Source organism: Hemiscyllium ocellatum, chromosome 15 (genome assembly GCF_020745735.1).
Source record: "Hemiscyllium ocellatum isolate sHemOce1 chromosome 15, sHemOce1.pat.X.cur, whole genome shotgun sequence".
Classification (NCBI taxonomy): Eukaryota; Metazoa; Chordata; class Chondrichthyes; order Orectolobiformes; family Hemiscylliidae; genus Hemiscyllium; species Hemiscyllium ocellatum.
Genome location: NC_083415.1, coordinates 42212602 through 42226585, shown reverse-complemented (window position 1 = coordinate 42226585; position 13984 = coordinate 42212602). Strand labels below are relative to the sequence as shown.

The following is a 13984-nucleotide window of genomic DNA, read 5'->3' as shown; positions in this document are numbered from 1 at the left end:
CGAGAATTTAGGAGGCATGGTTAGCAAGTTTGTGGATCACACCAAAACTGATGGTATAGTCAGCAGTGAAGAAGAAATTTACAAAGGGATCTTGATCTCTTGGGCCAATGGGCAGAGGATTGACAGGTGGACTTTAATTTGGATAAATGAGAGGTCTTGCATTTTGGCAAAATAAACAAGGGCAGGATTTATACAGTTAATGATAGGGCCCTGGGTAGTGTTGTTGAACAGAGACCTAGTGGTCCAGATGCATAGTTCTTTTAAAGTGGCATCACAGGTAGACAGGTGGTAAAGAAGGTGTTCAGCATGCTTGCCTTCACTGTCATACGGCATAGGAACAGAAATTAGGTCATTCAGCCCATCAAGGCTGCTCCACCGTTCAATCATGGCTGATACGTTTCTCAACCCCATTCTCCTGCTTTCTCCCCATAACCCTTGATCCTCAAGAACCTATCTATCTAAGTCTTAAATGTACTCAATGACCTGACCTCCACAGCCTTCTGTGGCAATGAATTCCATAGATTCACGACTCTCTGGCTAAAGAAGGTTCTCCTTATCTCCATTCTAAAAGGTCCTAGTCTCTCCTATGAATGGAAATATCTTTCCCTCTTTACTCTCTCCATGCCATTCAATGTTTTGAATGTTTCAATTCAATTCCCTCTCATCCTTCTAAACTCCACTGAATGTTCCTCATCTTTTAAGCTTTTCATTCCTGGGACCATTCTTGTGAACCTCCTCTGAACACGCTCCGGGGCCAGGACATCCTTCCTGTGATAGAGGAGTATAGGAGTTGGAACATCATATAGAGGTTGTACAGGATGTTGGTGTGGCCATTTTTGGGATACGGTCTACAGTTCTGGTCACCCTGCTATAGAAAGGATATTATTAAATTGAAGGGATCCAGAAAAGATTTATGAAGATATTGCCAGAACTGGAGGGTGTGAGTTATAAGGAAAAGCTGGGTAGGCCAGTATTTTTTTCACTGCAGCATAGGAGGTTGAGGAGTGACCTTACAGGGGTTTATAAAATCATGAGGGGCACTGATAACGTGAATAGCAAAGTCTTTTCCCTAGGGTGAGGGAATTCAAAGCTAGGGACTATATTTTTAAGGAAAAAGGATTTAAAAGGGACCCAAAAGGCAACATTTTCATACGGAGGGTGGGACCTATGTGGAATAAGTTGCCAGAAAAGGTGCAGGTACAGTTACAACATTTAAAAGACATTTGGATAGGTACACGAGTAGGAAAGGTGTAGAGGGATTTGTGAGTTGGACTGAAAGATCTGTTTCTGTGCAATATAACTCTATGACCTCTCAGCCTTTCTAATTTGTTTCTTTTCCAGAATTCTTCTCTTGATTTTATCCTGAAATTTTTCACTTTTTTTTTACTTTTTCACAAAGTAGCATGACAACTGAAGAGAGTGATACACAACAAGTCGAATGCCCTTGTCATGCAAACATGCCTGCCAAATGAAAAGCCAGCAAGAGACCAGTGCTGCTCCTTGTAGAGAAGGCCCGCTGAAGCACCTGCCCAAATAGACAATGGTGAGGTCACCAGTTGGCCTTTGTCTGGATTGGAGACCGAGGGGGCAGAAGGTCCTGTTCAACAAGTGCTGCCAGCCAATCAAAGGGCAACATCATCGAGGTAACCTTAGGTGCACCTCCAAATTTCAGGAACCCAGGACAAAGGTAAGTGAGGTGAGAGTCATGAGGGTTTCTCAGGTTGTGGGATCTTAGGAAAAAATGGCGCAGAGTTGTCAAAAACAATAGCAGGGAATAGATTGCAGTGGGTAACTTCAAAGCAACCTCCAGACCCTCAATTAGGCACTGATTAACTTTGATGACAGTTGTCAAATTGTTGTAGCTGTTGTGACTTCTGTATGGCCTGCCGTGACAGGCCTGCCTGTACCTGTCTTAAACCCTGATGTGGAGGTGATGGTGTTGGATTGAGGTGGACAAAGTCAGGAGTCATACAGCACTAGGTTATAGTCCAACAGCTTTATCTGAAATCACCGCTTGAAATCTGGTGAAGTCGTGACTTGATGAAGGAGCAGTGCTCCGAAGGCTTGTGATTTCAAATAAACATGTTTGCCTGGAACCTAGTGTAATGTGACTTCTGACTGGGTTAAACCCTGCAGCAATTGGCTTATGTCCTGTGGTGGTCCATCACTAGATAATTAAGGCCCTAATTGGTAACAGGCCCACCAGAACATAGTTCTGACAAATGCTGGAAGGTTTGGGTATGTAGCCACTCCACCTAATCAGATTCCTTTACCACTCCCAAGCTTGCCACATCTGGGTGCAGAAGATTCTGTCAAAGAATAGAACATCAAAACAACAGATGTCCATGAATGGATCTGATGGTATTTCTATGACATTTCATAAATGTCAACTTAAACTAATGGCAGAAGGTAGATGGTTTGATTATCTTCGGATTTTCACTCTATTCACAAAAGACAAACCCTTGTCTCTATTGGAGACTACCTCTAGCTGAAAGAAAGTAATTACCGCTTGAGAAACTGGATCCAAAAGCCTGAATTGTATTCTTGATTTTAATTTCAATTATATGGCAAGCAAACATCAAAAGATATTATAAATTGCATACAAGCACAACAACATAATTAAAAGATTTATTATTTTGTGAACATTAACAGTTAAAGGATAGTCATAGCAATCCAACTCAGAAGTGTTGTCAGATAAATACTGTAAACTTGCATTCACTTGCAGCATTATACCATCATTAACTGACATTGTAATATAAACCCAGCATTAATTTTAATTTGGTATCTCTCTATCTATCCTCAGTGAGTAGCAATAGCACCTTTTTAGAAAATTTATTTGTAAAATCTGAAAATGCTCAAGTCAATTTGATAAGAGAAGCAACTCGAACAGAAAGTGAAACCTGCATCAACAATGAAGATGATACAGTATTCACTAGTACACAGATGGCAAAACAAACTACGTCCTCTCCTGGCATTTTACGGATTTGTTTGTTATGCCTCTTCATAAAAGGTATCCCTGGAAGAAGTTTTTAACAATTCGTTTGTGATTGCATTTAATCATGCACGATATGAAATTTTAGAAATAATTTACACTCCATGATAATTGTTTACTTTAGATCCTGGTTTTCACAAACACATATCAAATTTACCTGGAAGACTCTGAAAGTACATGTGCTCATTAAAAAAAATACTTGTTTTGCATTTGCATATCTATTGCACAATGTGCTACCAAACATCCTCTTCACACTTCACAATTGCATCCTGAGAGACTGGATGAGCTAGGGGTTGTTTTCTTTGGAGAAAGTGAGGTCTGCAGGTGCTGGAGATCAGAGTCGAGAGCGTGTTGCTGGAAAGGCACAGCAGGTGAGGCAGCATCTGAAGAGCAGGAGAATCGACGTTTCGGGCTAGAACCACTCATCAGGAATTCCTGATGAAGAGCTGAGGCCCAATATGTCGATTCTCCTCCTCCTTGGCTGCTGCCTGACCTGCTGTGCTTTTCCAACAACACACTCTTGTTTTCTTTGGAGCAGAGAAAGCGGACAAAGGACCTGACTGAAGTGTATAAAATTGTGAGGGACACATAACAAGTGGATAGGAAGCAGCTGTTCCCCTTAGTTGAAGGGTCAGGAAGAAGAGAATATAATTTTAATGTGGAAAGCAAGTGGTTTTGAGAAAAAACCTTCTTCTGAGGAAAATCGTTTTCACCCAGGTAGTGGTTGAGAATCTGGAATGCATTGCCTGAGCGGACAGTTGATTGGGGTAACCTTAATAATAATAGTTATTGGATGACTTGAAATGCCATAACATACAAGGCTTCGGACCTGGCGCTGGAAAGTGGGACCTGTGTAAATTTGGTGTAGTTTTGGAGTACAGCCCCTCTGGGCTGAAGGGTCTGTTCAATACTTTATAGCACTATGATTCTATAATATTATCAATTAAGTAATGTCCTTTAATCAAGTACTTGAGTCTTGAGAAACAGGTTCTGGAAAATTTCATTTTTTAAATGATGCACATTGTCAAAGTCAGGCAGGAAGGCAAGAATCAGAACCTCTATGAATGACAAATTCTTCCCTTGTATGAAATGTAATTTCTATGTAGTCATAGCGATAGATGTTCCTTTACCCCGAAGTGAAAACAAACTGAATTTATTCTGGGTGCTTCCTTGTAGAACCGAATGAGGTATTGCTGGGCTTACAAATGATTAATTGTTAACCTATGTTCTCCAGCAATTCAGGAGCTCTAAGACAAATAACAAAACCAGTATCAGCATGGATTAGGCACTGTTTTAACCTTGAAGCAGAAAGTACTAAACATAATAAAAATTGCATTACATATTTTGAAAATAATCTGCATTTTATGCAATACCATCTCTAGTCCCAAATATGCATCATCATCTAAATGTATCTTTAAGAAGCAGTTTCTCTTTGAATGGTTCAATTTTAGTTGCAGGTTTCATTCTGCATGGAAATAATCCAAAAGTAATTGCTGTCCTTATAACTAATTATCAATATCATATCTATTTTGAGGACAAACTAATTAATAATTAATAATAGAAATTATTTAACAAAAAAGTATTGTTTCAGTGGACATACATTACACACAGTTTATGTACATACCAATGAACTGTTCATGTCCTTTTTTGGTTTCATATTATTATCTTCTTTCTTTTTTTTGTGGCGAAAGGAAATTCCTGCCTGGAAAATTATACGTGGTGCTGGCCTTTGTCTGAGACTGCTTTCCCAACCTGATACTCCTCGTCGTTTTGCCTATGGGCAACATACAGCTATTAAAACACAGGTTTCAAGTGGGCTCTGGTCAGCTTCTTTGCGCTAAATAAGGGCAACCATGTATCCCAGTGCCCAAAATGGAAAATAAAACAAAAAACATGGGACAGGACTGTAGTAGAGATTATTTTTCTGTTATTAAGTAAGATGAAAGGCCAAGATGTATTGTGCAGAATATCATCGAGGTTCAAAAGAGAAGACAAGATAATTTTGAATAGACAGCAGATGATAGCAAATTTGTGTTTCAAATTGCAGAAAGAAGAAAAGACCCACGAAAGCAAGGAGTTCCACAGTTAAAGTAAAAGCAAAGAACTGCAGATGCTTGATATCTGAAATAAAAACAGAATGTGTTGGAGAACCTCAGGTTGGCAACATCCATGGGCAAAGAAACAGACTCATTGTGAGTTCAATATGACCCTAAGATGGAACTGTCCCAAAGAAGAGTCATACTGGACTCAAAATGTAACTCTGCTTATCTCTCCACAGTTGCAGCTAGACCTGCTGAGCTTCTCCAGCATTCTCTGCTTTTATTACCATTGTTAAATTATATTGGGAAAGAATGTGATATAGTCAGAAACTTACTCAGAGAAACATATCTTGATACTAATGTTACGTTTTTCAAGCAGCAGGAAATGCTGGACGATGGCAAATTTGCAGCTTGGAAGAAAGAGAACTTCACAGAAGCATAGACCATATTATAATCAATAAAATAGAGGTAAGTGAGTTTGTGATTAGACACGGGTTAGAGCTGCAGCAGAGAGAACAACCACCGATCGGGTATTCAGAATTTCCTGCTATCACAATTACGTGAGACAGGTGTTAGAAGAGCTTCCCAAAATACAGGAGCAATAGTCAAGTCGGAGATCAATTTGCATTTCACAGTAAATTAAGAGAGATTGAGAGGAAAAAAATTCAACAAGAGAAAACCATTGTTCATGTAGGTAACTGCAGCAATCAGGAAGAGGAGAATTCTTTTTGAAGTGAAAAGAGACATTGAGGCCAAGAATATCACCAGGCACAGAAGAAGCAAAGGTGAAAGCATCAACAGTATGAGGAAGGAGCTGTAGGTTAGATGTACAAGAACCATTAATATATCCGACATGTGAAGCCAAATCCATTTAGTGTGCCATAATAACATCTGTTTGCCATTAAGGTAGTGTTTTAAATGAACCAGCATTCTTACTAACATAACTTTATGTCTTAAGCAATCGTATGTCGCATAAAATTAAAACATTGCACTGTACAGGAAATATTAAGTTGCTTAATGGCAAGGGCCTTTTAATAGTAAGTATATGCTCCTCAACTCAAAAGACCTCCTGCTTCCACCTCTTTAATATCACCCATCTCAAGCTTTGTCATATTATCTGCTACCAAAATCCACCCCCAAACCAAAAATCAAATTGCTTTCTATCCTTTATTTTCCATATAATTTAGCCAATTTAAAATTAAAGGCGCTGGACCCAACTCATGCTAAGTCCTCTTCAAATAATGCTGTGTTCACTGGATTTCATCAGTTTTCAGTTTAAATACCCTCAATTTAAATGCTTCACCTTTAAGTCATCCCACAGCCACATTCCTCCCCGTTTTTCTAACATACTCGACCCCTACAATTTTCCAAAAACTTGGCATTCTTCTGAACTTTGGCCATTTATGACTTGAATATGGTCAATCACAGCTTGAAAGAAAAAGGCACCAGATAGCTGGTGTCTGTGGGAATGCAATATTTTGACAAGGAAAGCTTTTATGATTTGTTCCGTTCAGATATGGACTGCAAAGACACTATTGCAATAAATGGCACTTTTCACCACCTGGAAATAACCTGAGGAAAGATAGCTACAGGCAATGCATTGTAATTATTGTAGGAGAATGCACGTGTTTATGATGACTTCCTAGTGAAGAACAACCTCTTGATACTTTGCTCCTCAAAAAAACTGAACTCGAGGTCTGTCGATTTCACAAACAGTGGACTGTCTTTGCAAAACTTTCCTGAATTCCCAAGTTTCCAACCATCTACTTTTTTTGTCACACTTCTTCTTCCAAGCAGACAGACTGGTACAATATACCAGAATTTGAGAGCTGAATTTTCTGACTGATTAGAATCCAATACAATTTAAAACTTTACAAATTCCAATAACCAAATATGAAAAATCCAACAAAGTAAACTGCAAATTGTTTACAAATCTGGTTGTTTGTTGATGAGTGTCCACCTAAATAGTTCTTTGTGCCTATAAGTTTAGGTGGGTCCATCACTTAATCCAATTTCTGCTTTTTCCAGTGCAAGTGACATTAAGGTCTTATTTTATATTTGTTGATGGGATGGAGGCATAGCTGCCAGTTGCACTTCCTTAATTGCCCTCAAGAACAACTAGGAATTATTCATGTTGCTGTGTGTGATGTCACATGTAGATTGAACCAGGTGAAAATGATTGATTTCCGTTTCTAAGGCACGAGCAGGGGCCCTCTTGTAGCACAATGGTAATGTCCCTACCATGGACCAGAAGGCCCAGGTTCAAATCCCACCTGCTCCAGAGGTGTGTAATATTATCTCTGGGAAGGTTGATTAGAAAAAATAAGTTAATTATAAAAAAGGGACTTGGCAAACCAGATAGGTTTTTACAGTAATTAATGAAAATTTTAAATACACCACAACTGAGACAAGCTTTCAAGTACAGATTTAATTAATTGAATTTAAATTCCACAAGTTGCATGGTGAAATCTGAACTCAAGTCCCCAAAACTAAGTCAATTATACAGAACGATTAATTGTGCCACATGACAATGTGAAATGATTATTCTCACATGTACTGATCAAACTAGATGGATCAGAAATCTGAATTATTGAAAATAGATCTCTCAACTGCAAGGAGTAAACTTTTAACAGACTTAAGTTGGACAATACAACACACTAGAAGGCATAGGTTTTGGGGACAGGGGAAAGATATAAAAGGGGCATAAGGGGCAACTTTTTCATGCACAGGGTGGTGCATGTATGGAATGAACTGCCAGAGGAAGTGGAGGGGGCTGGTACAATTGCAGCATTTAAAAGACATCTGGATGGGTATAGGAACTGGAAGGTTTTAGAGTGATATGGGCCAAGTACTGGAAAGTGGGACTAGATTAGATTAAGATATCTGGTGTACATCTCTATGACTATGCACTGCCTGAATCTTGATACAAAAGCAAATTATTGCAGATGTTGAATATCTGAAATACAACAAAGTGCTAAAGTAACTCATTATGTCTGACTGCATCCATGGAGGAAGAAACATTGTTAAGGTTTCAATCTAATACAAAAGCATAAATAAACCTCTGGATTACAAGTCCAGTGATCTAACCACAATGCAAATGTCTCACTATTGACATCTGAGAAACCTTCTCCCTGGAATTCATCAACTCTTCATATTCATGCCATCCCAACCAATGCTGCATAACACCAATAAGTCAGCCTGTGTCTGAGACCTACAGATATGAGCATTCAGAAATCACCATCTATAAGCAGTTCACATTCTCACATGAGGAATAACATTCTTTCAACATCTTTGTTCTGGTCACAAGTCTATTGTACAGCCTCACAGAGATGTTCTAACTCTGCGGTACCCAAGGAAAAGTAATTATCACCTAAGTGAGAAACAAATCGAGCATTTATTTTGACCGTAAGTTAATCACCATTGTTGTACTTGGAACTTTCCTTTGCATTATGACTAGGTCACAGCTCCCCATTCCTCTTGGTCACATCCAACAACGATCTTTTTACTTTTCCCTTTTTAACACATCGCTATCATAGTTCAATTAAACTTGGTTAACCAGATCTAAAATGAAGGAAATCTATTCCTAAATTTCCTTGCGTGAAAGAGAATGAAGTTTTGGATATAAGTTTGCTCGCTGAGCTGAAAGGTTCATTTTCAGACATTTCATCACCATACTAGGTAACATCATCAGTGAGCCTCCAGTAAAGCACTGGTGTTCTGGCCCACTTCCTATTTATGTTTCAGTTTCTTTGGATTGGTGATGTCATTTCCTGTTCTTTTTATCAGGGAGTGGTAAATGGGTCCAAGTCGATGTTGATAGAGTTCCAGTTGGAATGCCATGCTTCTAGGAATTCTCATGTGTGTCTCTGTTTGGCTTGTCCTAGGATGGATGTGTTGTCCCAGTCGAAGTGGTGTCCTTCCTCAACTGTGTGTGAGGATACTAGTGAGAGTGGGTCATGTCTTTTTGTGGCTAGTTGATGTTCATGTATCCTGGTGGCTAGTTTTCTGCCTTTGTGTCCAATATGGTGTTTGTTACGGTTTTTGTAAGGTATTTCGTAAATTACATTCATTTTGCTTGTTGTCTGTAGAGGGTCTTTCAAGTTCCTTACCTGCTGTTTTAGTGTGTTGCTGGGTTTGTGGGCTACCATGATGCCAAGGGGTCTGAGTAGTCTGGCAGTCATTTCTGAGATATCTTTGATGTAGGGGAGAGTGGCTCGGGTTTCTGGATGCGTTTTGTCTGCTTGTTTGGGTTTGTTGCTGAGAAATCGGTGGACTGTGTTCATTGGGTACTCGTTCTTGTTGTATACGTTGTATACGTTGTATAGGTAATTTTTCTCTGCTCTTCATAGTTCCTCTGTGCTGCAGTATGTGGTGGCTCGCTAAGATTGGAGTTTTATTGCCAAAAAGCCTTGGTTACAGTGATGCATTAATTCACAAAGAAGGTGAGGGAGCAAACAGGAAGATAAAAGCACTTGCAGTTTACATTTATTTTTAAGAGTCTTTGAGTTGAAAGAGTAAATCCTGAATCCTGACTTCTTAGCTACTGTCCTGCTCCTCGGGGTGGTAAAGTTATGGATATGCTTGACTTTTCAGTCAAATTCTTCTATGTTGATTTTTAATTAGCATTGATTTACTGAGATCGAGACTGAGAAGTATAGGAGAGCTTTCCATATCTGTGCTGTATTCAATCTATGTTCTTTTCTCTCTCTTTGTTGGTCCAAGCAAGCTACTTATCTTATCCTTATTTAGCTTCATTTTTTTCTCCAAACTGTTGCCTGCCGAATGTACAATCTCCAAATAAAGCAAGTGATGCTCCCCAAGCTTCAGTGTCTTGTGATTAAAATGGCAAAAATGGTTCCAAGGCAACCAGTTTTATATATTCAATGTGGGATGCCTGGGCTATAATTAGGTTATGCAAGCAGCCATTTCAGGTCAGCAGTGTCTTTTTTTTTAAAAAACACATATTTCAGTCCATGAGAGACTAAGATATTAAAGTCAAATGGTGAAAGTTGAATATTGGCAGTAGATTTTCACTATGATTGGTAACAGATTTAAAAGCTACTTCAGAATCTGCATTTTCAAAATGACATTGATATAGAAGTTCCAGAAATGATCTGAATGTTCTTCTATGTAAGACAAAGGGCAGGAGGAAGAACACATAAGAACTATCGTGCAGCGAGCCTTGTCCTTCAGTTACTGAAGTGTCATACTGGACACAAAATGTTAACTCTGTTCCTCTCTCTATAGATGCTGCCAGACTTGCTGAGCTTTCTAGTATTCAGTGTTTATTTCAGGCTTCCAGCATCCACAGTATTTTGTTTTTATTATATTCTGGCTGCAAAATACAGATGTTATATTCCACCCTCAGCTGTTTGCTTTCCAAGTCTTTCATTTCCTGATGATGATTGTGTTGCTGCTGCTCTGCTTCCTCCAAATGCAGATTTCTTCACACATGCAGCAGACCACAATAATGAATGGCATTATTACGTCATAATGAAGGAATCCAGACATGCTGCGTTTATTTGAACTACTGTGTGCCTTATAAGGACTGTGACTGTACCCAAATCAATTATATTTGAATATATTCCTGCTATTTTTTTCCCAAATCTTCCAGCATCTGCAGCTTTTTGTTATGATTATATTTGTGCTGTTTGAGCATCGTTGTGCTGTTATCCGAGTGCGCAATTATATCAGTCTGCTGTACTCAAGCAACAATCCTGTTACATTCTCCACAGACTCAAACAGAATGAACTATAAAAGTATTTTGGTAGTTCCCAAGGAACCTTGAACAAATCTTTATGATTCTATTCCTGTAATAGTTAACTGACAGCGCCGTGATAGAATGGTATCATTTTCTATTACTGATTGCTGATGTCACATGTGTACAATCAATCATGTGCTGCCCATGAAAAAAGCCTGCAAACCCACAAATTCTCACTCCTATTGACTGATAACATCAGTGGAAAGGTGATGTATGTCTTGACCCTGGCAAAGGGAGCATCAATTATTTGTTTAATGCTGCTGCCAACTCAAATTTGCAGCTATGTTCTCTGCCGGAGTAAGAAAAGATTCGGTGCCATTAAAACTTTAGTTAGCAGCAGCCTCCACGGAAAACAGCAATTTTCCCTTCAGCGGACAACGATAACGGGATCCAAATGCCTCTGGATGTCAGTGTAATTTCCAAAGGGAAGGAATAAGAGAGGGAGCCAGCAGCCCATACTCCTCCATATAACTAACTGCTAAGCTCGTTGCGGAGTTAATTAACATTCTTTTGTGCAGCTGTTTTAGGTTTTCAATCTGAAGGTACAAGGTGCAAAAATGGGTGGTTTGATGATGGGAAAAAAACACTAGTTCAGTTGTGTGTAAGAGCACTTCTGGAAATAAAAACAGGGGAGGAGCTCTGGCACCTTCCCCGCCTCTGGGTCAGAAAATCTGGGTCCAAATCTGACCTGCGATTAGATATTTTCTAATCCACATGTTCAGAGATGCTATAACACACCTTTACAGCAAAAGGGACTATAAATGAGACGTCCTGGTCCAGAGATAGGGACATCATCATTTTTCTATAAGAGACTCTGCTCCTGTGGTATGCAACCATATCATTGAACAAGTGGATTAAAAAGTATCTACAAGGTTAATTAAATGGCTGGGATGTGTGAGGTGGCAAGTATCATCAACATAGCAGGGAACCAAGTGCCCTAATGGATATACTGGTCAAAAAATATAAGAAAGATTTAAATTCAACTTCTTAAACAGTGTAACAGAGCTGCCATCAGTGGTGTTGAGTGGGTTCATTTATAAACTGTGAGTGGTTGCAGAATTAGGGACAGGAAGCCCTGGAGCATGATAGAAATTGACATCTGAAGGAGTTGACCTAGTAGCATGCTGCTTTGACATTGGATAGACTGATGAAAAAGAGCTTCAGTAACTGTCTTCTGCTAGTCAGGCGGAAGCAAGCTGATCATAGTGAGTGGCTATAAAGGAGAAGATAGTGCTTCCAAGCCATTGGCTGCATGGCCCAAGAGTCAGTCCCTGTCAATGGCACGTGCCAGTCCTGTAGATAGCTGTACCTATCCAAACAAGTGGTCTTGGATATGTGTGTTCAGGTCCACAACAATGCAAGACTTTGTGGTCTGCATGGTCATCTACCTATGTACATCAAGGTCATTATCACCCCAAACTTATCATATCCAGGTTTTTCAACATGATTGGACTTGACATCCAATTACTTGATTGGACTGGAGTAGCATTTCACAGTTGACTTTTAAGTGTTGTTCAATTCCAGAAGACATGGACTACATCAATTTTGACACAAGCACAGAGGCATTTATGTTTGCCACTGCTGATGGATTCCTGCAGGTACACGGGGAAATTGAGTGCAGCTACATAACCATCTAAACATTTACACAGCAGCCAACCAGATTCCACAACCGAAAAGGCTTCCAGTCAGGAACTGCCAGATTGTCTGCAACCACAGAAAGCTCATCTTGCATTATGGTGCTCAGTTGCCAGGGAGCTATCATGATGTCTTTGTCCTTCAACAATTCCAAGTGCCACAACTCTTCAGACAAGCATCCAGACTATAAATGGGAGATTAGTTAGATCTTCTGAAGAGACCTCCTAATGCCAGTTTCAGATCTGCACTCAATGCAGACTGGCACTGCAACCAAAGCTATCTACTAACAAGAATCTAGTCTTGTAACTCTTGATGGTAACTCTTCCTCAGAACTGCGAGTTCTGAGGAAGGATCACTGGACCTGAAACGTTAACTCTTGATTTCTCTTCACAGTTGCTGCCAGACCTACTAAGCTTTTCCAGCAATTTCTGTTTTAGTTTCTGATTTACAGCATCCGCAGTTCTGTTTTTATTGGTAATTTTAAGATGTGCTTCCATTGTCTTGACCAGTCAGTGTCAGTACAAGCCAGGCAGTGTATTTCATGTTATGGTTCTTTGCTGCACTGTTCGACATGGCTGTGGAAAACAGGATGGAAGTGAGATGAAGAGGACCTGGAACACAACTCTTTTTCAGATGAGGAAAGGCAGGAGGGAGATTCAAAATTAGGTATCCCCAGAACAGATCATAGCATTGCAGGATCACACAGCCTACTTCCCACTGCCATCCCTTAACTCTACCTCAAATTCAAGCCATAATGACACACAAATCTCATTACAGATAAAAGCAAATATTAGTAAAGAAAAAAATAAATGCCCAAACAGACAGAACATCACCATGGTGAAGCATTAGATTTTTCAAATGATACAAGAACAGCCTTTCATCCATTTTCACGGGGTGGTTGAGGAATCATGGGCCCTTTTCTCTGCTTGCTGAAGAATTGTCTTCGGGGTTTTATTCTCAGCCAGGAAGTACCAATGACTCTGCTGCATTTGTGTCGATGCGATGGAGTAGACACTCACAAGGCCTTGTAATGTGAATATTTTCACAGTTGCAAGTGCCAAAGAAACAAAGGTGCCCCTTATTGGCCTTTTCATGGCTTTTTCACATGTTGGATGCTCCAGCTGGCATCCATGCCAATATTTTTCAATTTGGGGTCATGATTCAGAAATGATCGTGTTCCTAAACGTACAATCCACCTCATCACAAAAAATAGGCTAAAATATGTCCTTCACTAAGACTGGAAACTGAATAATAACATTGTACGCAAATTAGGCCTCTTCTACATAATTGTTCAATCAATGAGCTCAATTCTTGATATAACTAATTGATAAGAACTACTTTGCCTTTCTAAAAAGGGTTGTAAATAACATGACTTGGCTAGTTTTCCACTGATTATCATACTATCAGTGACAAGCTAGTGCATAAATTTCAATCAATAACACAGTAAATAGGCCTTGGGACAGGATCATGAAAAACTGGCCCTTTTGGAGAAACACAATCAGACACAAACCCTATAGTTGCAACTTTTACATCAAGCTATTCCAGCTTAGCTGCATC

At 39.5% G+C, this 13984-nt stretch overlaps 1 protein-coding gene across 4 annotated transcripts in view; it reads right to left on the bottom strand.

Moving 5' to 3' along the window:
• Positions 1 to 13984, bottom strand: part of LOC132822963 (DNA (cytosine-5)-methyltransferase 3B-like) — a 289466-nt gene that overhangs the window by 178093 nt on the left and 97389 nt on the right. For 3 of the 4 annotated variants that reach the window (XM_060836414.1, XM_060836415.1, XM_060836418.1), the window contains exon 5: positions 4617 to 4766. The exons of the other annotated variant lie outside the window; for it this stretch is intronic. In XM_060836414.1, the coding sequence (XP_060692397.1) occupies positions 4617 to 4766 (150 nt within the window). The remainder of the gene's footprint in view (positions 1 to 4616; positions 4767 to 13984) is intronic. 4 annotated transcript variants of the gene reach the window in all.